Source organism: Sesamum indicum, linkage group LG7, assembly GCF_026168435.1.
Source record: "Sesamum indicum cultivar Baizhima isolate 11 linkage group LG7, ASM2616843v1, whole genome shotgun sequence".
NCBI lineage: Eukaryota > Viridiplantae > Streptophyta > Magnoliopsida > Lamiales > Pedaliaceae > Sesamum > Sesamum indicum.
In genome coordinates this window covers 8,961,538-8,987,503 of record NC_142663.1, presented here as the reverse complement: position 1 = coordinate 8,987,503, position 25,966 = coordinate 8,961,538, and the positions used below count along the sequence as shown (strand labels likewise).

General features: G+C 32.9%; 3 protein-coding genes across 3 annotated transcripts; 1 reads left to right on the top strand and 2 right to left on the bottom strand.

Annotated features, from left to right (window-relative positions):
- Positions 1–2,287: 2,287 nt before the first annotated feature.
- OS9 (ER lectin-like protein) lies at positions 2,288–7,747 on the top strand. Its single transcript, XM_011085765.3, has 8 exons — positions 2,288–2,486; positions 3,189–3,265; positions 4,806–5,009; positions 5,196–5,267; positions 5,626–5,741; positions 5,855–5,921; positions 6,001–6,107; positions 7,299–7,747. The coding sequence occupies exons 1-8, from the start codon at positions 2,393–2,395 to the stop codon at positions 7,474–7,476; spliced, it is 915 nt and encodes a 304-aa protein (XP_011084067.1). The 5' UTR covers positions 2,288–2,392; the 3' UTR covers positions 7,477–7,747.
- Positions 7,748–9,397: 1,650 nt separating this feature from the next.
- NUB1 (ubiquitin-associated (UBA)/TS-N domain-containing protein) lies at positions 9,398–17,374 on the bottom strand. The gene is made up of 11 exons (XM_088882785.1): positions 16,897–17,374; positions 15,142–15,264; positions 14,910–15,006; positions 14,123–14,158; positions 13,152–13,339; positions 12,964–13,066; positions 12,131–12,312; positions 11,946–12,023; positions 11,524–11,626; positions 11,362–11,455; positions 9,398–9,922 (listed from the first exon to the last, which is right to left on the bottom strand). The coding sequence occupies exons 1-11, from the start codon at positions 17,208–17,210 to the stop codon at positions 9,552–9,554; spliced, it is 1,689 nt and encodes a 562-aa protein (XP_088738911.1). The 5' UTR covers positions 17,211–17,374; the 3' UTR covers positions 9,398–9,551.
- A 5,093-nt stretch (positions 17,375–22,467) lies between these two features.
- On the bottom strand, positions 22,468–25,875 carry LOC105166499 (uncharacterized). Its single transcript, XM_088882398.1, has 3 exons — positions 25,423–25,875; positions 23,172–23,309; positions 22,468–22,509 (listed from the first exon to the last, which is right to left on the bottom strand). The coding sequence occupies exons 1-3, from the start codon at positions 25,846–25,848 to the stop codon at positions 22,468–22,470; spliced, it is 606 nt and encodes a 201-aa protein (XP_088738524.1). The 5' UTR covers positions 25,849–25,875.
- Between the last annotated feature and the right edge of the window lie 91 nt (positions 25,876–25,966).

Sequence of the window (25,966 nt, the reverse complement as noted above, 5' to 3'; positions counted from 1 at the left end):
ATTCGTGCATGCCTCTTTCCAAAGAGAAGTCATTCTCTTTGACCTAAATTAGGTCAAACTGGGTCATGGGCTTGGCCACAAATGCACTAGGCCTTAAAAGATCAAGTCCATGTTCAATGGACTTATATTAAGTTCAATTTAATTATAAGCCCATCAATTAAAAGTCCATGTCTTTTAATCCAATTATAAGATTCAATCCTACTCTCTCTTTTAATTTATATGTCCAATTTATAAATTAAATCAAGCCCAATTTATTTAAAAAGATGCGGCAAATGAACTTGTTACACATGCGACAAGCCAAGTGAATGAAGTTGAACATATCCCACAAAAACTGAAAGTATAATTAGAATTAAATTTCTAATTCTTGTTCTTTTAATTGAATAATGGTTTGTCAATTATTCAAAAGTTTTCTGACAAATGAGAAGAAAAGAGAAAGAGCACATGCAGGAAGGAAATGATGTTGTCGTGCATAGAAGAATATGAGTGTAAGTCATCTTCTTGGTTGTTCTATATCTTGGTTCACTTGTATATTAATTTAAGCTTGTTCAGGGATATATCCCACCAACCTCTGCTTTCAAGTTGGCTCCAAAAACTACAACAATAGCACCAACAATGTTTGAGCAATTCAAACAATGCCAAAAGGAGTTCAATATCAGAAAGCCAACACCTTTTATAGAAGGTGAAAAGCCAACTCAAGAATAAGGAAGTTCAAGATCAATGTAAACCAGTATTCTTGTTTTTGCTCAAACACCGGATGTATTTTGGTTGATGATACACAACCTTGTTGCTGGAAATGTTTTGTGATTTGGAGAATACTTTTTAAATTTCATCTTCAAATCGAGAGCATCTTGCAAGCAGTTTAAAAAGTATAATTTTTGCTCGAACATATATCGGTGGATCTTTCCAAGCAAAAAACTCACCCTTCTCTCTCTGAAAAAATTTAAGAAAAAATTCAAAAAAATCAAGAAAATAAAATGAAATAGACTGACAAGAGAAAAACTTTGAGCATATTACCTTCTAATCTTGACAAGAGTGGGACCTCCTTCTTGGGGTTTGTTAGTCCAAGAAGTCCTAATCATTGTTATCTTTCCACAGTAGCAAAAAAGAGGTATTTCCATGGACATGTTGCAGCTAAGAAGAAGGGAGAGAAATGTTTTGTGCAAGTTTGAAGAGAAGAAAATATCTTTTGTTGATTAAAAAGTGTGTTTTTAAGGAAAAAGAGACATTTATTCCCTCCAAACCATGTCCAAGATATCTTCCAACTCATGTCTATAGTCATATCCGATTAAGAATCCCAAAAAATGTCCAACTGAACTATCATGTCACTTTTTCCAGCCAAAAAGCAAATTTTCAACCATCGAATGACTAAATTCAATCAATTTTCAAACTTAAAGAACTTGATAAAAACAATGGGCCTACCTAATGTTGGATAAAATTAAAGGACAATAGTTTATCTTTTATTCATATGTACATAGGGTTTAATGCAATTTATCTTTATGTGATATTGCAATGAGCAAATTATCCCAAAAATAATAATAATTTATCCCCATATACTTTTTAAGATAAAGCAATCTACATCCTTAAACAAGGAGTAAATTGCTTCATCTTAAAAAGTATAAGAGGTAAATTGCTTCATTTTGAAATATACAAGGCAGTAAATTGCTACATTTTTTAAAATGCAAGGAAGTAAATTACTATTTTTTTTTTCTTAGAAAGTAATTTGCTCATTTATAATATCACAATGAGATGATTGCTTGCATTTTTCCTATTTACATATAATACATAAACTTGATATTTTTATAAATTAAAATAATGATATAAATACTTTATAAACATTTTGATGTTTATATAAGCAATACATATTTTAATATTTCAATCCCCAATATATGCACATATAATTTACAAAAATATACTAACCTTTCAATAATATTATTATCTCATATTTATAACGTTATGATAATATTAATTTTAAATAATATATATTTTAATATTGTAAAAATATTAATTGAGTCCAATCGATAAGTCTCTAGTTCAGGATCTAAACTTTTCTTGATGGGGCGGGTGTCGAATTTTGACAAGCCCACTTTAGACCCAATGCAGTTCGTAGAAATTATTGCAAACACCTCTAAGTACATTATAATTTTTTATTTTAAATTTCTCCACTTTTTTCTTTTTTCTCTTTCATGGTGTGTAAATTAACAAAACTTTGACCATGACTGGTCAGTCAACACTTGACATGGCTGATTACTATTGGTTTGATGGTGTGCGATTCCATCACTACAAGCACAGTCGATACCCACTTGGTCTCCTCTGGTCATCGTCTTCATTTGGGGCCAAAGAATAAAATTAGGGTTGCAGAGGATTTCAATTTCCCGAGGAAAGTACCGAAAACATGAGACATACATGGTGGTGGGTGCCCGTACTTTTCGCCGCCGTTCTCTTTTCCGACTTTGTCTTATCTGATCAGCTCATCCCAGCTCATACAGGTATTGGAAAATTTTAAATTACTGACTGGTGACAGATTTTAGTGGTGTTGAATTTTCAATGCGCTGAATTCCCACAGCTGGTAGGGAAAAGAATATTATGAATTTGAATTGTACGATGCTTTGGGTTACTTCCGGCGGAGAGAACTTAGAATCTTGATAGAAGTTCAAGCGTAGTATTGGGACTATGCGAATAGGATGTAAAGATTTTTACTGCGTTTTTTTGTATTAGCTCAAATATGGATTGCCAATTCATGTGGATTGTCTGGATTTTCTGGATTTTCTGCAAAACTGTATGGAGCAAATGAATTAGCGAATTATCACCCATAGACTTACTTTGATTATAGAATTTACAAACGGGAGTCTTAATGAAATGATATTGGAAGGATATACAACTAAAGATGAACTATAAAGCAAACACCTGAACAGGGGTTGGATACTGAATCTGCATGGTTATTCTTTTAAATAACTTAAAGCACTAGTTTATATTATGGTAGATTGGAGGATTAGTGTCTAAGATCACTGGTATAATATATCTTAAGAACCCACATATATATACTGCAATTTGCTGAGCGTTGTAACTAGGTTGAAAGTAGGTTTGGAAACACAAATACTCTTACCATAGTAACTTGATATAACATTTCCTTCGATTAGGTTTTTAGTGCAACTATTCTTTTTCTTTCACGTAGTTTCTTTCATTTTTAGGCGGTACATTTGGTCGGAGCTCCCGGGAACCAAAATTCAAAATTGAGTTCCATCCAGAAGACTCACCTTTCCATCCAGTAAGTGACATTGTGACTATTGGATTATCATTTAGTTTATTTGTAATATAATTTTATTTCATAAGCTTAGAATTTTCGATATGGAGTCATTACTATTATAACTACCTAGCAAAACACTTGAGAGGTATTCCCATTTTCTTTTTTCTTTGAGTTTGAGTAGTGTCTTGAAACTCGCTAGTCTTATTATTGTCTCTGTATGAATTCAAGCAAGAGACAAGTGCGTCAAAAAATTTCATCACTGGTGTAGATAAAACTCATGAAAACTGAGCAGCTCATTTTGTATGGATGAGACATAGTACTAATGTTTTTAACCGTGATTCATATTTTAATGTTTGGCCAGAAACATGGTACATTATACCGCATCAAATGTGGTAATTCAATCGCTCAGGGAAATTCCCTATTTGTTCTTTCTTAGGAATAAAAGATTATCCTGAACTGTCAACTTCTTGGAAATCTTCACTCTTTTTGATCAAGTTCTTTGTCAAGATAAAAGTTCTCTTCAAGGTTACCAATATAAGGATGGTATGGGTTTCATTTCCCATGAGTATTCTTTATTTCATTAGAGATACTACTATAACTAAAAAACTCCTAAAAGGTATTCATGCCCCAATCATTTTTCACAAAACTGTACCGTCCGCCCTGCATGTCTTCCCTGGGGTGTCTCAAGGCCTTGAACTAATGAATGGACTCATAGAGTGCAGGGAAGGATTTTGTTTGCAGTTCTTCAATATATATGAAATAAAAAAGCTGGTGATAAAGCATTTTATCTGAAAGGCAATAGTTGCTTTCGGTCACGGAACAATGACCAGAAAAAGTAGTGTGAACCTCTATGAGCAGGAATTAAGATTTGCAAACAATAGGTTGGCTCAACCATCACCTTGGCTTTCCAAGAGCACAAGAGAGTATGTATGTTGCCTGGTAGATACTTAGAGCTCTTCTCCACTTTGCCACATGCTTTACGATACGTACTTAAATATCTGCGCTTGGATTTATGCTATTTTGCTTTTGTGCTATCACATAGGATGTAGATCTTTATGAGAAATCTGCAAATGGGATGCACTCCCTTTTTGTATGCTGTGTGATAGCATCAGCATATTCTCATGTGAAAAAGCATGTTGCAAGCATTGAGTTATTTGATTATTTTGTTTCTGCTTGACTAGGTAACATGCTAAACTATTGATTATCTTTAATTGGTTTTATTGTGTTACCATTTAATAAATAACGTATACACTAAGAATATCCCAATTTAATATTCATTCAAATCAAGCATTTTGCCCATTCACTTGGTAGACTGTCACCAAATAGGTCATCCTTTCCCTTCCATCGTGTCACATGGATCTTTTTCTGGTGTATGGTTTTCCCTCTATCATTGGACAATGGCATTTTTTCAATGGTTCTATACGCTTGTTCCATGCAATTGCCACAAAGTAAGTTCTTGTGAATTGAGAAAAAGAATAAACCCTGAATAGCATCTGGAGATGTATTGATGTTTGGTATTTTGATTATGTGATTGTTGGGTGGCTAATTCTCTAATTTTCAGGATGATGACCAAGAGTCTATTGTTATGCCCAACAAAAATGGAGAAAAGTTTCTCTGTTTTTTGCCTAAAGTGGAGAAATCGAAGAGTGGAAAAGTTGTTGCTCAACAGAATATAAGTAGCATGATTGTGGAGTCTGAAACACGTATGAAATTGAAGACCCCAGATGAGCTCCTAGAAGTGCTGAAAGATCGATGCTTTATCAGGGTAAAATTTTCAATATCAAAACAAAGAAGAAAAATATAGAACGCTAGAAAGGGATGAAGTCATAAATTACTTAAAATTCATTTGTTGTTAATGGCATCAGTTAATTTGGTTAGTTTATTTCTTTGTACTATGCTGCCTCGTTTATCATATTGGAAAGGCTCACATTGTCCAAATACTTGACTGCAGCAAGAGGGATGGTGGTCATATGAGTTCTGTTATCAAAATCGGTTGCGGCAAATTCATTTGGAGGGTGAGAAGGTAGGCCTTTTCTTGACTCTAAATTGCATGCACAACATTTCCTTGACATTCTTTAGATATTGAATTTCCTTGCTGCTTCAATTTCCAGAATACCATGTCTTTCAGCTGTTATTGTTGCCCTCAGAAATAAAAGCCCACATATAGGTTTACATGAGAATGGTCTCCAAGTTGGCCTTGTGTTTTAACTATTCTTGTAACTTGTTGCTTATGCTGATTATTTAATTTTAGGATTAACTAACTCTTTTGTTCTATATCTATGTATATATATTGCGACTCTTGGACTATTATGTCTTTGTGTCGTTCTTGTTACTGTTCTGTAATGGTGTAAGCAAAAGGTTCCGCATTTAATGTCTTATAGGTGGTTCAAGAGTTTATCTTGGGAGTATATGACGCTGAAGCTACAGAGGCTAACAATCAAAATCTTTCTGATTTATCCACATTGAAGGATCCTCGCTCAAAAGATGCATCACAAAGGTATGGATTTCTGTTTTACAAATTAGAGGGACAGCCCCAGAGACACACTATTGTTGTATAAACTGAAAGGAAATTGTTCTCTGGATAACCATACTATACTTTTACGTATTCAGGTATCATGCTCATATCTTTACGAATGGAACTCTCTGCGATTTAACAAATGAACCCCGCCAAACAGAAGTGGGTATTCAATCTTGTATTTTTCAACCTCCTATCCGTCACTTTGGATTACTATATCTCTCTTGGACTTTAATTTCAGGTCAGGTTTGTCTGTTCTGAGCCCAGAGCAATGATAAGTTCGATCACAGAGTTGTCAACATGCAAGTATGCACTAACATTTCAGTGCCCGACACTTTGCAAGCACCCGTAAGACTGACTCTCTCTCTCTCTCTTATATATATATATATATGAATTTGTGCATGATGGGGTGTGTCTGCATGTGCGATCAGGTGACAGTATATGTATACATTTTGGTGCGTCTCTGTGGTTCTTTTTTTTTTTTTGGGGGGGGGGGGGGGGAGGGGGGGGGGGAGGGGGGGAGGAAAGGGTGCTCTTACACATGCAGTAAGATGCAAAGAAATGCATGGTTTGAAATTTCATTCAAGTCATAGAAAATGTGAACACTACCTACTCCTTAGACACACATTCTTACAATATTTCTCTTTCCTGATTGCATTCGATGGTGCCGATCTCTGTACTTACAAATTCTTTAAATCTTATCGGCTGTTAATTGATTCAAATTAGCCAGATAATTTTTCTCAGATGAGTATATGTTACTAATTGTACTAATGGTAAGTTAATGTCCACCCTTTGAATCACCAAGCTTGGCAAAGTTGAGGCTTATGTTCAGTCTCTTATCTTGTTGTCTGGATAAGTACTCTTGACTTGATTGTACTCAAGTTTATAGCATTTAGTGTATCTATAAGCATATTATTGTCTATTATGCAAAAGCACAATCTTATGTCATTACCCAATGAAATTTGGCTTTTTAATAGAAAAAGGTAGCGTGTGGTGAGAAAACGAATTCCAAAAATATTGAATATAGCAAGTGTTGAGTTTTCATTTTTCCCATTGTATCTGTGCTGGCATGGCACGTAAATGAAAGTGCCACCACACAATTCCCGTGTATTACCTTAAAAGGCTGCCACTTTGTTTCTGAGGTGGAATCTTTTTATCTGAAAAATGATGTGATATGAATAGATATATTTCAATGAACTAATGAAAAGTGATATGAACAGGTATTTCAACAAAATACATTCTTCTCTGTCCAGCATTTTGCATATGCAACTGAGCATGATGCGTCTTTCTTGTGTAGTTTCACTTATTTCAACGCTTTAGGTCTGTGAATCACAACAATCACCATGGCACCGTCAAGGAAAGTCATTTGAGTTTGCTATTTTACATTCACTGTTATTGTTAGTTCTTGCTGTAATAACCATGCTATGTCAGTGGGCTGGGGATCTCGTCTCGTCAGTCACATAATGCAAATGGTTTCACTGCACCAGCTAAGCATATGCTGCTTTTACAGTTGCTTTAAGTACCCAAATTTCTCTGCAGATTGTTCCATGAAGAAAGACCAGTTTCTCATACTATTCACTGCAATGCTCTTCCCAAGGAAGAACCAAAAGCAGACGCAGAGGCAGCGGCAGAGGCCGACAGTTTTCAAGGGGGAAAGATAACAATGGTTACAGACATCGAGTATCCCCCTGCTATCAATATAGAGCATGCAACTTGAATTTTAGACTATTTTTTGGAAAAAAAAGTATTGTCAACACTGCAGATGGCTGAGGAGTGTTCGTTTCCACACCCATCGCTGAGCTCGAGCTGTCAGCAGTTAGCGTCTATGAGTATGGCCCTTTTGTTTCCATTTAATCATAGATAATCAAATTACTCTGTAAATTTACAGTATGTTTTAGAGAAATACCTTCTATTCAAATCAATATTATCTTTATGTGTAGAGGACTACAATTCCTTGTGATGTTCAAAGGAAAGTCTCATTTTTCCCATCTGGAAGTTCTACAGTCCATTTATTGTTGCATATATTGTTTTTTGGTTCAAGTTTGTTTCATGAGCTGCGCAAATTGTGAATTGCTGTTGGGATTGTATTTTTCTTCCATTAATGTCCGAAAAGTTGCATTCTCAATGTCCAACTTGTCACTGCTGAACTTCATATATTTCCGACTGTGTCCTAATTAATGTCTGACAGCATTTATTCTCCCAACCACCTTTCTCTCTCCAATTTGGTATTGTCCCATTTTTGTGCAAAGACAAGACAATAATGATTGTTTTATCCAATTTGGTATTGTCCCAATAATGATTGTGCACAAAACAAAACATTCAGCTCTGGTAGAGCCCAAAAGCTCCCATACTCTTACCTCCGGTGGCCGATTCTACTAAAAAATGACAAGTAGTGGGCACGACACTCCCCCTCTCTCTTGGTGGACTGTGTCTCTTTGGCATGGAGAGAGAGACAGAGAAAGAGGAGAGAGAGAGAGAGAGAGACAGTGGTGGGCGACTGAGGGGGAAAATGCATAAAATACAATTTTTTTAATTTTCGTTTTTAAAACTAAAAAAAGAAAACCTAAAACGGGGAGTACATATTCTACCAGCAATAGAAGAGTGGTTAATATAAATAATAAATAGTATTATTAATATTATAATATTATATATATTTGTATGCAATAATCATTAATGAGAGAGAAGAAATTTTAGGTGATATCTGAATTAGTTTTCTTGTCTTATTTATGGGTCCGAATGCAATTTTACTTTTAAACCATTGTATGTTATGAAAGTAAATATGTAAAATAGAGAATTTAAAATATGTACTAAAATGATAAACATATTATTGAATAATTCCATCCAGACATATCTCCATTTTAATCATTATTTAATTTATATCGTATTTATCTCATCCCAATCAGAAAATATGGCCTAAACGTTTTATTCAAATTAGTGGCCAAAAAACTATGGGGCATATAGTATTCGACAAATCATTTAGGTTAATTACATTTACATACTTGATTCATGATCTGTTTACACAAATCGTCCATATTTTTTTGTATAATTACAGAAATTATCTATGACAGTCAAATAATTTGTATAATAATGTTGATATTTTCAAGAGTGTATGTATAGTTATTCAAACGGTAGGGGTAGATTTGTATATTATTAGTTTTATAAGAGCTTTGAAACAATAATATATTGAGATTTTTTGAAATAATATTGAAGTATACAAGTCCATAACATTGTTACATTTGACATCGTAACAGCAACATAATCCAAATATTTGTCTGAGATTCGATGACAACAACAACAGACAAGAAAATCCATCCCTACCTATTATTTCAAAATTTACATATATTAATGATAATATTCGATCAGTATACATATAAATAAATTTCATTTTGAAAAATAACTCTTAAGTGATTGTACATTCCGTCGTCCATAATCAACTGAACCAAACAAAGCCTATAAAATGTACCATGAGAATTTTCTTTTCTTTCTTTTTTTCGTCGAAGTGAGTAATTTGTAAGTACCTCGTGAACGGGCCTTGTTTATGGTGGAAATCAAGGCCGAGAGCACCTCTTTGTTACAAAAAAGAAAAAAAATAATAATAACTTCTAACTAAGTGAGAAGGTTACTTCAAACGAGACGAATAAATTAAAAGACATGATTAGATTATACGCGAACGATCTTGTTAGCATGAACTAGGTAAGAAACCTCATCTATCTTCATATTTAGCATAATCAAGTGCTTAAGATAGACTATACAGAAGGGGTATGCTTGTAGGCCATGAACATCTAAGACATTTCACTGGAGAGATGAGACTTTATCGACATTCTCTGCAGAACTCAACAAAGCCAAGTACTCGATTATAGCTTCACCTTCTTTCGTGACTTCAATGTCATAGTCTGAGTAAGCATCTGCGTTTTGCAGTCCCTCAGTAAGTTGGTCCTCCATCTCCATGTCCCGCTCCAACATATCGTCTTGGGTTGACTGACCGGCACCGCCGCCTTCAGGATTGGATCCTATGTCGTGCTCTGCACCTAATCCATCTGTTCCATGAGTGTCGGGTGGCAGAACAGAAGGATTCGCTTGTTCGACTGCATTTGCATTGGGTTGTCCAAGTAGATAATTTAGTGCTTCTTCTTCGCTGCCAAACGTACGAAGAGCGCTGTCCACTGCAAACACGAGGAATATATGAAACATGAAAAATGGAAATCAAGATTAATATCATTACACAGGAAACCAATATGCCTTTTCTTGATTCGTCCTCAATTTTCCTCGAATTCCCAGAGCAAGGAAGCAAAAATAAAGAATCAATAATTGCTCACGTTACAGTTGGCCCTCTGTTAAATACCCATGTTAAATTTCAATTCAGGTTCCATTTAGGACTATCCAGCCACTGAATTTGTATTTTTAATCTCAACCCCAAATCGAGACCTGCTAAGTTGCGCATTGGAGAGTTCGGTTGGAGCTGACCCGAACGACCTCGATAGTGCTCTCTGGTTTCAGGTTGGCACCCTAACGTTCAATCTAGGTCATCAATGAACCTAGCCAAAGAGACATGCATCAAATGTACTATTCCAACCCAATTTGTCCTGGACGGCACTACTGTACTTGCATGCATAAGCTCATCTTTTACTCTGTTCTTTTACCCAACATTCTCACCTTAACTAGATTAGATCTGTGTAGAGGTTTCTTAATTTTCATGCTTGTCTGAGACAAGAATGACTGGTTTTATGGTGTTCCCAAAGATTTTCCTTTTAGGTAACTCTAAACTCCATAGGCTTAGCCAGACTAATTTCATTGAATAACATCACCTCTGATATTAACCTAGCCTATATGAAAATATTCATTTTCTGTTTTTCCTGAACAAGAATCTTCCCTCTTTTCAGCATGTAGTCAGCAATTACTAAAACTAAACTGGGTTCTAAATCCTGTGCACTTTTCCCCCAAGCAACACTTGCTAATATCATCAACAAGAGAATTAAATAATAACAAGGCATACACCATTTCAGCAAAAAAAACAGAAAAATGAAAAAGAAAAAGAAAATGCATTCATCAGTAGGGCCTTATCTTACACACCGTCAGATAATTCAACTATGATACAACAACTAAATGAGTACATTGAAATCATGCATAAAAATTAGGAAGTAATGACTCTTCTCTATTAGTTCTTGCTATGGCTCCCACTTAAATAATCTTATGAACTTATCACTTTTTGTCACTCAGTATTCTGATCTTCACATAACAAATTAACTTTATATGTATCTTCTACATACTACACATTTTCCTTCAGCAGGAAGGTGTGAAAATTCATATACTATAGAACTGTGAAGCATTAATTGAAGAAAAGAACAGTGTAAACAAACAAATTTAAGCCTGTTTAGAGATCTGGAAAACAAAGCAGACGCTATTCAGCAGTAAATATCATTCTCTACTATCAACATTATATTGACTTCAATGTGTAAGTCAGACCGTTCGACCCAGACCCTTTAAAGCTTTACGTTCCATTGTTTAGACCCAACAAGCATAGTCAGTATTTGAAGAATCATCGTGTAGACATATAGGAATACAGCAGGCAGCATTATTGATAAATCTCGTATATGTCATGCACCTGATGCTCTGTCAAAACCCATGGACACAAGATTTTCAGTGGCAGATGCTGTTGTTTGGCGCAATCTTTTCCTTTTCCTTGATATAACTTCATTCTGCATACCAAGCAGTAGAATGGTTGGAACCTGGAAAAAGTCAATGTAAAAGTACATGCGAAACTGACTTGTAAGGTGGAATTTGTCTCAGGGTTTGTTAAGTCATCCAGAGCCTTTTGGGTATCATTTTCATTTCTTCGAAGTGCCTCTGCAGCAAGATCTTTCTCAAACCTGTGCATTGTCACAACTATCAGACTAATTTCAAAGACTAGATAAACACGCAAGATAGAAAAACAAATAATGACGAAAAGCCGGTGAATTCCATATGTAACATGCAGAAAAGGTTCCAGTTGAAATCAAACACATTCCAGTCACTTGCCAAATTGCACATCTGGTGTTTCTTGCAGAATTGAACTAAAGGTTGGGTGATCTGCAAACAGTATTCAGATGTATTTTTGCCCTTCTTTTGCCTCCTTGTATCTTGTTAAAGATTAAGAATTCTGCAGCCTTGTTGACAAAGCATGTTTGTCCAGTCCTACAGACAACTTACCCAATGGAGACCAATTCTTTAAGTTTCTGTAGATCCACAGCTTTCCTAAGAGGTGTCCGACCATATTGCTTTTGCTCCCTGCATTTAAATGTTTGTCAACTATTGCATTGTTCTTCATATGACAACCCCAAAGAAGCAGTATAGTTAATGCAAAGTAGTATGGTTAATGCAAAATATAAACCCACAGAATTTCTTTCTGTCGCTGAAGATTCTCCTCGCGTTTCTGTGCCTTCTTAAATTTCTCCTCAACAAGAAAATCAACCGCACCTCCAACATCCAAATTGTTCATGCGTAGAGCCCTCTTTGCTTCACGTTCTTTATAACCCATGCTCATTAATAAGGAGAGGGCTTCATCTGGAACTTGAAGCTGTTGACAGTATGGAAAATTGTGGAAAGAAACAAAAAAATGGAGATCCCCTAAAAGAACTTAGTGTCTTGTGCAAAAGAGATGCAAAGTTTGTCATTTGCTGCCAAATGCTATTCTTGGTTGTAGTAGTTCTTCAACTCAAGCTGATAGCTGATTATTGCAACATCTAGTTCAACTTAATAGTAAAAAATGGTGTTGCTGAGTTTCATCCCTTTATTCCTTCTTGTTTACACTCTGGCTTGTCATCCACTCACTGATCTATATGTTTGGGGTTTAGGGTGACCAGCAAGATGTGGTTATAGGAAAGAACTGGTTTTTCTTTTGGTTGAATAAGGACATTGCCAATTGGAATCATTTAGAGAATGCAAGCAAACAATAGAACAAAAGGGGCTTCAGAATAGAGGTAAACCTTGGATTGTAGGCTGATCAGGAAAACAAGACAAAATTGACTGACTGGAAAGTAAATCATAAAGGAGGAAAAAAGAACCACGTCGTTTCTTCTTCTTTGATTGGTCAGTGGAGAGGGGAAGGTTCTGTTATCAGTAATTCAAACTAAAGTTATGTTTTCTGTGCATATCCAACTAAGATAATTAGCACACACACATCTTGCTGCATAAAAGCACAGGCATAGCAAAGATGAGATTAAGTAACCTGGAAGTATTTAACTTGAGCTGAGATCAGGGCGTCCTTGGACTTTTGCAACTGACCACTGTGATATGCAACAACTCCTTCTAGAAGCTCCATTCTCAGATGTCTATAGATGAGCAATGCCAAAATAAGTAATAACACATGCAACACCTATAACAGAATAAAAATAACAAAGGTCATCCACAACTCACAAAGCTAGCTCAGGGTAGCGACCTCCTTGCAGAATCCTCAGGCGAGTAGATTCCTTTCCATGAGCACGCTCAATACCTTCTCTGGCTTTTGCAAGGCGAATCCCTGCTACTGAGAGCCAAGTGATATCACGGAGCATAAAATAACACCACACCATGTCTATTTGAAGAATTGAGACGTTGTCAACCATCTGGGAGCCGAACACGAAGGCCAGAAAACATAAGATTGTAGCATAAGATGTGCTATGTATAATAACTCTGCAGCCCAACTGGGGTAGAACTGATAATGCTTTACTGATAGAGCTATATTTTTCAGAATGTGAATCATTATTTCTCATAATTATTAGTGTTTTAAATTTGCATTGTTGAAAAACAGCTTATGGAACTATACTATTCAATTGTCTTTACAAAATTAAGGTCCGTGATGGATAGGAACAACAATAGAAGTTACACAATTCTTTTTGGGATAATTTCAGAAAGTGGGTTTGAAGATGGGAATGAATAAATATATTTGAGAATGGGATGTATATTAAGATTGGTTTTACGTAGTCGGAAAATATATATAAATTTTTTGTTAGTGGCATCACATCACACCTTTAGTAATTAGAAGATGTAAATATATATTTAAGACTGATATAATAATTTAAATCGTAACATACGAAAAAAAGAATATATGTTTGTTAAAATATTTACATGTATATATAGTAATGATTAGGACATTGTAATGATATTTTTGGAGTAAGAAGTCTAAAAAGTGAGATAAGTTGGTCTCTGTCTTTTTTGAAGAGATAAAAGCAAACAAAAATAGAAAAATTCATAGTTAAACAAAATCTGAATTGTGTCCATCATAATTATTGCTATTATTTATAACATCAAGGTTTGACATGATTAGTTCTTTAAAATTTACTTCCAGAGAAAGGTAAAATTATCTTCATGCCACAAACGCTATCACCCATCCCAAAGTAATGTCTTACCTCAATAAGCTTTGGGTCGCACAATGAGAAAGCCTCCTACAAGAAAGATATGAAGACAACTTTAGTAGGCATATCTGGGAAATTTCAAGACATTTCACAAATCCTCAATAAAATTAAAAGTATTGCAAGGACATAAAGTAATTTAAATCACGCACTAAACCAAGGAAAATGATATTTCTAGTTGTCAATGTCAGCAATTCAACCTTCAGAGCAAGAACATGTACTAATATAGAGAAGACAAAACATAAATATTAAGAAATAAAAGAAAAATCGAAATCTATGTTTGAAGAAGAGGCTTAAGATTATCATCTACAGGATTATCCATAGCATATCAAAATTCAGCTACATTAAACTTGTTTGTTTAACCCTATCCCATTGAATAAAGTTCCATTTTCAATATAAATTTGCAGCCTAGTCTACTCAAGACATACTTCTCAAACCACCCTTGTAGATGTCATTATTACCTAGTAAAAGACGACATGCCATGGCATGTTTTCATATCATGTTGACGTTTTAAGAAATAAAAATAATATTATACTATATTCAAAATACAATATCTACAAAATACCTATATAACATATCGAAACCAAACAAATCCTCATTTCTCACACCTATAAACCTATGTTTGGAAACATACAATCCAAACATACTTTCATTTCTTGCATAAAAACCTATAAAGCATTTTCATCTCATTAAAAATGCTGGAAATTGGAAATAAAAATGGAAACAAAACGAAACGGGCTATCTTCTTGTATGAGTATGCACTGAACACATAAGGAACACATACTTCACCCATGGTGAGCACTTCTAGTGCATCTCTATATTGTTGCCTTCTTATCAGAGCTTTGGCATTTGCATGAAGCATCAGTCCCATCATTATTGCCCTGAAACATGAAAATAACATTTTCAGAACAAAAAAACACAGAGCAAACCCTTTTAGCAGTACAGTATTCCTTTACATCCATACGCATTCAACTAAAACATGAGTTAAGCAATCAATGTAGTTGTTACATATATACCGTTGGTCAGTCTCAGATCCCAACTGCACTTTTTCACCACTCTGATTTTCAAGCTCCAGATTGAAGTCCTCAACAGGTAATGAACCATCTGCATGTCTACTGGCCAACGAAGTGGCAGCAGCCCTGTGATTCAAGTCATGTGACTAGGAGAACCAGCAAAACAAATGCAAATAATAAGCCTGCTTAAATAGATGAATAGGAAGGTTGATCATGTTAAGCACTCCTATTGCCTTCCAATGATTGATAAAACCCATGGCAGAAGACACATTAGAGGCGATTAGCATGTGAACAAGAGCAGAGAGACAAGAAGATGCAAAGGCATTCATATCAAATTCATTTTCGCCACCTTTTATCTCCATTTGTAAACTGATGGTAACAATAACAGGAGAAACTACAATCGCTTTAATTTAGTTACTACATCTTAAATTAGGAAAGCACAAGTATGACATATCATAAGGTATTTGCTCTTGAATAAAAAATTTACAAAGATCTAAATGAACCTCATAACCAAATAAACCTTGTAAGAAATATCTGGATATATATATATATATATATATATAGGAAAAATCTTAAGTATAACCTCAGAAAAAGGTGAAGCAATCTATCAAGGATAAATTTAGTCTTACGAACAATCTCAAAACTTGAAGATTCTAAATTGATGGCACTAACATGCTGCTCCCTTCACATTTTCTGACAGACTAACACACAAAAGGCTACGTGCTAATAGATTCATCATAACACAAAATGAAGAAAATGGTTGAATAAAGGTGTAAAAACCAAGAGGGAGTTAACTACGCTTTACTAGCATCTAGCTCTTGCCTTCTAGCATAAGCCCAATTCAAGACCCAAGATGGAGAAGCTTTCTAGTTGCTTCCTCAATACAACTTCTAGGAACTTCTATTTTTTTTTTTTATTAACACTGTTTTGTCCAGAATTAATTAAGGAGGGTTTACTAGTTCAACCCCAAACCTTCTGTCAAGCAAATAAAAAACTTCATCAATTTCATAATCTTGTATAGAATCTATGCTAGATGTATAGTGCCCATAATTTCTCAGTCCACATGAATCAAAGTAAATTTTCCCCAATTCCCACATCCACAACCTCATGCAGATTTTCAGTTAAGACCAGCACCACAGAAGTTTTTCAGCAATAAAAATTGGCAGGAAAAGTTAACATTCACTATGATGATGCAATTAAGCAGACAAATAATTGCATTTGCCAAAGCCCACAAAAGAGAAAACTCTTGATTCACTAATTGAAACAACATGGTGATAAATCAAACAGATTAAAAAGGCTCAGTAGTAGATGTCTTTAAACATAAACACACTATGTAGCCTCTATTCTGCAAATCCAACCGAGAATCACATCACCATCCAGGATATAAAAATTGTACCCAATTCAAAATTTTCCTAAAAACCAAAATGACAGCACCAAATGCGCCTTTGTCGGTTTTCTTACAGGAGTAGGGAGGAAGGAAAAAGCAGCAACTTGACCGTGTATAACTCGCACTTGATCATGCCATCAAGCACCCAAATCATAAAATTACTGCATAACAGACAATCAAACAGACCAAAGAACAAACAGTTGCTTCAAGCACTCTTGGCTAAAAGAACACAAAGCCTGCCCATGTGTCATATTTGACTTCGATTATGCAATTAAACACAGAATTCATCATAAACCCACAAACCCATCTCAACTCAACTCAACTCAAGAAAAGTAAAATCCAAGCAGAATCAAACACAAATACACACATACTTCAGTCTAGAAAGCTTCTTGGACCGCTCTTCCTCAGCCAAGAATTCATCTTTGACTGACTTCCCATCTTGATCAGCAGAGACCTTAGAGGCCAGAATCTTGGCATTGTTTCTGATACCCAAATGACTTAATTTTTCTGTACCATCGCCATCTTTCAAAACTCTGCCCGCACAAATAAGGTTTATGCAGTGCGGCCCACCGCAGTCTGATCGATTCGCCACCTCTTCCCTCAGCATGGCCACTGTCCAGTCATCCATTTCCACTTCCAACACCCCACTCCACGCCCCACCAATTCTCAGTTTCCCCATCCCCATCTCGACTTTCAATCACTGACTATATGGGCTCCAGACTCCAGCCATCTATAAAGTTCTTCCGGATGATAATGTAGAGTCTGAGTAGAGAGTCTTGGTCATTTCTTGGGCACTAAGAATACACAGTATTGGTGGAGTCTTCTCCTATAATGTCAGAAAGCTGGGAATAATGATTTTTGAGTCTTGATATTGACCGCGACTATACGATTAAGGGGTCGCCCATAATTCTCCACTTCCTTTCTTTCTTTCTTTCTTGGTTTTTTCCTTTTCTTTAATGACTTTATATGCGACTAAAATTTTTATTGTTAATCAAATTTTATTATTAATATTATTTTTATACATGAAAAATTATAAATAACTTAATTAATACTATTTTACCACTAATATAATTTCGGTATACGGTAATTATGAATGACTTAATTAGTACTCGAATTTCATTATTAATATTACTTTGATACTTAATTCATATTTTTTATTTTTTTTATTTTATTTTATAATAATTATTTTACCATTAGATATAAAAATAAAAAAATAATGAATATAACAAAGAAAATTTTGCATAAATTTCTATTGATACTTTTTTATTTTTTTTAATTTGAACCAATTGACTTTCATTTTCATATTTGGTTATTAAAATTATTATATTTTTTATTTGATACTTTCTACTATTATTATCACTCAATATATAAAAAAAGAATTATTAATAAATAACTTATGTTAATAGTTATGTCCTAAGGAATCAAAATTTTCATTTTAAAAAAATATTCTTTTTTATTTCATTGAGATATCTAAATTTGATTGTGAAACTTAGATATAGATTCAAAAGTTTCAATTTTAAATTATAAATTTTTGAAATTTGAATGCAAATTCAATTTCTCTATGGTTGCAAAGTATTTGGATTTTACTTTTAATATAATTAATTACTAAGTAGTGAGTTATTTTTATAAATATTGATAAATGAAGTGTTAGAAAAAAATAAATTAATAGATTTTTATTATTAAGTATAATACTCAAATGTAGAAAATGAAAGTCGCAAAATATATGATTAAATTTATTCATCTTTTGTATATTTATTATTTTTTTATTCTAAGGATAAATGGTCATTACATAAAATGATAAATAAAAATTAAATAAAAAATATTAATTAGTTATCAAAGTGATTTAAATAGTGAAATTCGAGTACTGATTAACTCATTTGTAATTATCTGTGTATCAAAGTGATATTAATTTTAAAATTCGAATACTAATTGAGTTATTTTTCTTAGGTATCAAAGTGACATTAATAAAAAAATTCAGGTGTGAATATGAATTTTACTCCTTTATATGCCTCAATTTAAAAATATTAAGGCATCGTTTACTTTTCTAATAAAGGCGAATTGGGTATTAATAGTCTATTAGACCTAATTTAGTTGGTGAAATTACAACCTCATAATTAAAAAGTTATAAATTCGATTTCTAGCATGTGGTACTAATATATTTTAATAGTAGTTATTTGGTTAGTTATACAGGTTTTATATTGATTAATTATTGTATATTAATAATTGATGATTAAAATCTATGATGTAACAGTAATAAATTCACTAAGAAAATGATTTTGCATTTAGACCTTTGCGAAAATATAAAATTCCACTTTCTTCTATAATAATTTAAAAATTACACCCCTTTCAAGAATTCTCCGCTTATAACTGATGCCCTTTTATTAGGGTTTGGACGAAATACCTTAAGGTTTGTCGTAATAATAAATACCTCATAGTTGTTTCAAAAAATTACAAATGCTCCGCTCAAATGAAAAATAATTATGTTGTCCCTAGACGATGAAGGGGACATTACTACTTTACCTTTGTTGAATTTTTTTAAAAAGCATATTTGAAAAATATAAAAAAGTTTGAGGTAGGTAAAATAAATAATTTATAGAGAATGTTAGTAGATAAAAATATTTAAAAAATTATAAATTTATAATTTATAATTTAAAAAGACATTTTTATTAGTTCACGATAAAAAATTTAATATATGATTTACAATCGAGATAAAAAAATTATTGGAAAAACTATTAACCACCTAGATAACCTTTTTTTTTAAAAAATATTTTCCAGCTTAGTCTGTACTTTTTTTTTAAAGAAAAAATATACGATATTTTTAAATCAATCAATATATTATAATATTCAGTGTACAATACATCAAGTATTTTAAATCAACTAACAAATTCAAAGCAAACAAAAGAAACAACATATTATTACTAAAAGTAGTGTATATATATCCGTAGAACTTGTCTTACGGTCTCTTGATTGTGAGACCCAACGAATTATTTAATAATAAATTTTTTTATATATATGTATTTCCCACTCATTCGCAAAAGGTTCAGCTGGGAAGACCGAATGAGTATTACCCACTCATTCGCAAGCTTATTGGAACACATCTCATTGAAAAGAATCCGAATCCGTCTTAAGATTAAATGTGCTTACCACTGGACCGATAATATTATTACAACTTATTTTTCTCGTTTAAAAAATTTCACATCTAATCAAATGTCACAAATATGTATTTCCTTAGAGATTGACAGTTTTCCACAAGAAAGATGTCTGCAGTAAAAATGCAGGATGAAGATTGGTGATGAGCATGAGACATCAGTCCAATGAGAACTCTTCAAGCCATATTAGTACCTCATTCCTCTTTGAGAGCAACACATGCACAACAAACACAATATTATTAGTTAGCTATGCCATCCAAACTAATTTGAAATGAGGGCTAAATGCAATTTACCACAATAATACGTTAAATTAGTTAAAAAAAAATTTGTAAAAAAAGAATTAGCAAATTATTCTTCTATATTTTGGAAAATGAAGCAAATTTCGAAATATGGGGGCGGGGGGGGGGGGGGGGGGTTGTAAATTGCATTTTTCCCTTTTAAAATTTGTTAGTCCAACTGCTATTCGCTTACCATTATAAAGTTCCAGGTCCTCCCTGAATTGTTGTAGCGAGCTAACACATAACCCGTTTTAGGTTTCAGGCCGTTTTTAATAATATTAGCTCGGAGAGCTTTTTCCTTCTCCCGAACAATATCCTCGATTGGTTTTCCATTGAATTTTGACACTGCCGCTATACCTCCTTCTACCTTCCTCAAGTTAACTTCTGGTTGATTTGGAGCTGGCAACCTGCCCGACACACGATTATCACCATTGTTAGTACTACATTTAAAATTTATTCTCCAATCTGGTACCCTTTTTCTTGACCTATGCATCACTGTCACACTCCACGGCAAATATCAGACCGTCTTCTTAGAAAGTTCGATATAGGTAAATGAGAATTAGAGGGTGTTTAGACGTGTTTGTAAGTATAAAATATCTTAAAATATCTTTCAAATCTTATAAGATGTTTGGTAAATCTTTTATAAGAAAACCGAGTATAAGATTTAGAAATAAAATATTACGAGCTTATAAGCTCTTTTAATAAAAGCAAAGAGTTCCGAACTTATTTTTAAAATCTTAATATTAATCTCATTCAAATTAATCACAAAATTTTCTTTGTGAACATCTTATAAGTTTCATCGCATTTTATCCAAATTCTTCAAAAACTTATTTTTAAATAAGATCTCATCATATCTTTTAATATCTAAAAACGACTTGTAATTAATAGCTTGTAATGCCTTTTAAATAAGTTCAAATGTACACTCTCCAAGACCCACTCTATAAGACCGATTGATTATTGGTAGGATCAACATATGTACTTCACCTGCTCATATCCTTACCCGATGGAATAACTATCTGAATAGACGCTTTGGAGATTTCAGGGTCAAATGATGACTTTGAATTGCGTTAAAATGCCTTACCCGACAACTGAGCTGAAACCACTTGAACCCGACAACTTGTCACCATTTGTTTCGACAACAATAAATGAGTCGTAACTTCTGACCTGCATATAAGTCCGGAGTCTAGTGATTTGTGATGATTGGGTGCAGTCAGGTGATCAGTGCACAGTTTACAAAAAATAATTACATATCAAATGTAACTCGATATGTAAAAGGGTCAAATTGGTAGTATATAAAAAGTGTCGGACGATGCAACATTTTGTCGAATGCTGTTAATGAGACACCAAAATATAACAATTTGTTCTTGAGATTGGTTCCCCAAGAGAGGAAGAGTTGTAAGGCAATGAGGAAAAGAGCAGTAGGGACCTCATAATCTGCAGTTTTTTTCAGTATTTGATATTTTGGTGTTTCCAGGTCCGGAGTCTTGTAATACCATAGCTGTACGAACGACACTTTCAAAAGTCAAAATATAGTATAAAAATTCTTATTCGAACCAGGTTTAGTTGAACCAAATTAATTACAGAGCAGGCTCATCATACTTGTTATGTAAAACCTGAACACTACACCAATCACACGGCAAGTGTATTGCACTTGCCCAATAGTTGATTCAGGTCCAATCGGATCAGGTTCGAGTTAGAATTTTCCCAATACGAATAATTGATAGTAGAAAGTGTTAAATGTAATAGTCTAGTTTCATGGCATATACATATATACCTGCTTTACCACATATAATAAACCCTCTACAGAAAAATAGTCATTATTCTGAATGGAGTCCCAATAGTCCTGGATAAAGGCAAACAATTGAAATCAGCTGTAGTTCATGAAAAAAATACTATTGATATTGGGATGATTACACTTTTTTTTTTTTTTTAGATTTGGTGTAATTATATATGAATCCCATATAGTTTGAAAAATTATATCCAGTACCCTTGATATATTTGTTTCTATCTAACAAATAGGTCATCCGTTGTCAAGATTCATTAAATTTGACGATATCAACAAAATACAACTGAATGAAAATTGATATTTACTCTCGATTGACTTACTACTGACTTACTGAAGGCCAAATAGTTTTTTCCGACTAAACCACCCTTATAACGGTAAAAATATATCTCCATATGATGCATTAGTGTGTGAAGATGTATAAGGGTAATTTGACTATAAAAGATTTAATTATTTGGCCTACAATAAATCAGGAATAAGTCAATTGGGAATAAAATAGATTTTTGTCCCCTAATTTTGTTAATATCAGCAAGTTCCATGAATTTTAATTAGCGGAAGGATTGTTAGATAGACACAATCCACAGGATACTAAATATAATAGGGTCTACATATAATTACACTAAATCTTGTGAGGGGGAGTGTAATTATAAAATTTAATTCTTGGAGAGAATTAATTTAACCCCGTCGACTATGGTCCAATTAAAAAATCATTTTTATTATTTGAATAATTACTCAAACAACCCCAATTGTCAGTGATACAAAACCTGGTCGGCTCTTTGTACAACAAAACATTGTTATTCAAAGTTCAAACAGTTCATTCTATAATTTGACAGTAGTTTATGTACGTGTAAGAACATTTATATGTTCCTAATTACAAATATTACTGATAATTATATCATTCTCCCATAAACTTTGGTATAATTACACATAAACTTTATGTGGTTTGAAAAATTACATCCAATACTCTTGATGTTTGTTTCTATTCAACAAATAGATCCCTTCATTAACCAAAATTAATGAAATTTGCCGATATCAACAAAATAATTAAATGAAATTTCATACCTACTCTGGTTATTTACAACAAATTTATTTCAGACTAAACAAATATTTTCTAATCAAACTACCCTTATAAGTGTGAAAATATACCTCTCACATACATTAGCACGCGTGAAAATATAAGAATAATTTGATTAAAAAATACTTATTTGATCTGCATTAATAAGCTAGTAGAAAGCTAATAGGGAGTAAATATGAGTTTTTTTTATTATTATTTTTGCTAATATCGAAAAATTTTCTAAATTTTAACTAATAGAAAATTTTATTTATTGATAAAAATAAATATCAAAATTATTAAATATAGTTTTTTTTTAAATTATAAAAATTCTACTTATAATTACACTAAAATCTCGTAGAACGAGGGCATGATAACATCGTACCACATGGCTGCAGAACTTCCTAGTTTCTGGATTAATGCCCATAACAGAAGTACCGGTGAAGACTAATTCTGGCTTCCAAGGTAAAAGAAGGAATCTCATGGTCACAGTCCATCTCGTAGTTATCTCATAAGGTCCTGTCTATAGTAACTCCAACACTCAGAGAAGAATTATTACATGTACAATAAATTTACATGTTAGAGAAAAATATTATTTTAGTCCGTTAAGTATGCCTAATTTTAATTTTAGTCCGATAACTATGTTCATTTTTGTTTAGATCCAATAACTTACGAAATTGCTTACTTTTAGTCCTCTGACAGATTTCGAACAATTTTACCACTATGAGTGCATATGGACTAAAATTGCCTTTCAAAAGTTGCATAAGGGTAAAATTGTCCGAAAATCTGCCAGAGTACTAAAAGTAAGTAATTTCGTAAGTTACTGGACCTAAACAAAAATGGACATAGTTATCGGACTAAAATTAAAATTAGGCATACTTAGCGGACTAAAATAATACTTTTTCCTATTTCTTATTCAATAGTATTTTATGTTTTTAAAAATTTAATCTTTTATGTGCATACAAGATTATCTAATATTAAAAATTATATAATGAGATATTTCATACATAATTTCAACTTAATATATAAAAATTAGTGCTTTTATTTGCGGATATTTGTTATTATTAATACTTATTTTACTTTTGTTAATCACGAAATCCTATAATCGTATTCACTATTTTTTATAAATTCTAATATATATACTCTTGTTCAATAGTGCTCACATGGTATGTTTCGTTTCGAATTCCACATTTGTATATCATATTCTTTAGTACGACATCGTAGTACTTTATTTATTTTGGTCAAATTGTTACCAATTTTTTCTTTTTAAATAGCATATATTGTCATTTCAATTTAAATTTGAATTGAACTTATTAGTATTATTTTATCTCCACTATATTATGGAAAAAAGAGAGTATAAAGTACAATATAAAAAGAATTATCTAATACTAATATTCAAAATAAAATCAATTAGTCCGAAGTCACTCATTTTAAAGTTTTCAACTGATTTCTATAATAAAATTGATGGGTTTTTTTTATATATATATTTGGAATTTTCTAATACTTATTTTTAATTTTTTTTGCTTGATAGAATATGGTTCTTATAACTAATTAATTCTAATTTAGAGATAATTACATTTACACCCTATAACCTATGGCTTGATTACAGAGATCACCCATGTCTTTTTTGATAATTACACATACACCATCAGAAATGTCAAAATTATTTACACAAACCACCACCAATTTTGAAAAATTACACACACACCTAAAAGTGTCAATATCATTACACAAAACCCCTGTTCTTTGGTTGTTAGGGATGTTTAATGCAATTATGCAAAAAGTAGGGATTGTTTATGTAAACACGTCATAAATTAGCTAGGAGGCCTAAATGTATTATCTCTCTAATTTATTATTAAAAAGAGAACCACAATAAAAATACAATATTTTCTGACAGTAGTAACGAACACTCAAAAGATTCTCACTATTATATATTTAATAATAAGTTGCATTTGGTAGTATTATTTTATCTCCCATATATTATGGTAAAAATAAAAAATACATAAAAGTATAATCTCAAAATAATTTTCCACTACTAATATTAAAATAAAATCAAAAGTCACCAATGTTAAATTCTTCGAAAGCATTAATTAAAATTGATAATTTTTATTTAAAATTTCAAAATATTTATTCTTTCAATATATATGTATTTTGCAGTTTATCATTTTACGTACGTATTATTCCGATGCGATTCGTTTTAAGCTATATTGTGCAATAGTAAAATAATATTTTTAAATTATTTAAAAATATCTTCTAACAAATTAATCGTTTAAAACATATGATTAGTCTATTTTTTTAGTAGGACATATTTATCATTGCCTAAATAGTACAGAAGTATTAGAGCTCTTAAATAGTCTCTTTTTAATAGAGTTTCATACTTTTATAATTAATTTTTATTATAAAGATTACTTACATAAGGGTATGAATATCTTTTCACATAGAGAGCAAATACAAAAAATATTCATATTATTATATATAATATAGATATAAATATAATTTTAACTGTGATTAATAATAGTTATTTACCGCAATTTTTAGCGATAACCGTTGGTAACTTTTTTTTTTTGTGGTGTCTTAGAGCTTGTTGTTGTCACTACAGACATAAAGAGAAAAATCAATAGCTGCAAAATTAAAACCTGTTTAACCCAATGCAACTGGCAATAATGAGAGCCGAAGAGCTTCCTCAACATGGCAGTGTTGAAAAGGTATCCAGTTTTACTGTCATGCTTGGTGATGGGGTCTCTGTACTTGATATGCTCATCATACGCCGTTCCATCCATCCCATGATCGTCAAACACGTGAGGAATATTCTCGTACAAGAAGTCCACCAGTTCTTGCACCTCAAAGGTGGTGGCTTCCGACAAGCTCTGTTCTGATCGGCCTATGTCTCTTTGTTGCCTAACCACCCACTTCAAAGTCTGCCGGACTTTGAGTGGTGGTGGCGGGCTTTTGGTTTTGGTTATGAGCTTGGGTGATGGACGGAAGAACGGGGTGGTGGTGGTGGTGGTGCTCCGCCTGCTGGTTGGCTGCGCAATGGTGGGGGAGAAATTTGAGGTCGCCATTTTATGCTGGTTTTCGTAGTTGATACTCTTTATTTGGTGGATGATGATTTTATTGGTAAATTATGACGAGATTTTTTAAAAATTTAATATAATTACTAATGTTGCGTGTTGTTTGAAA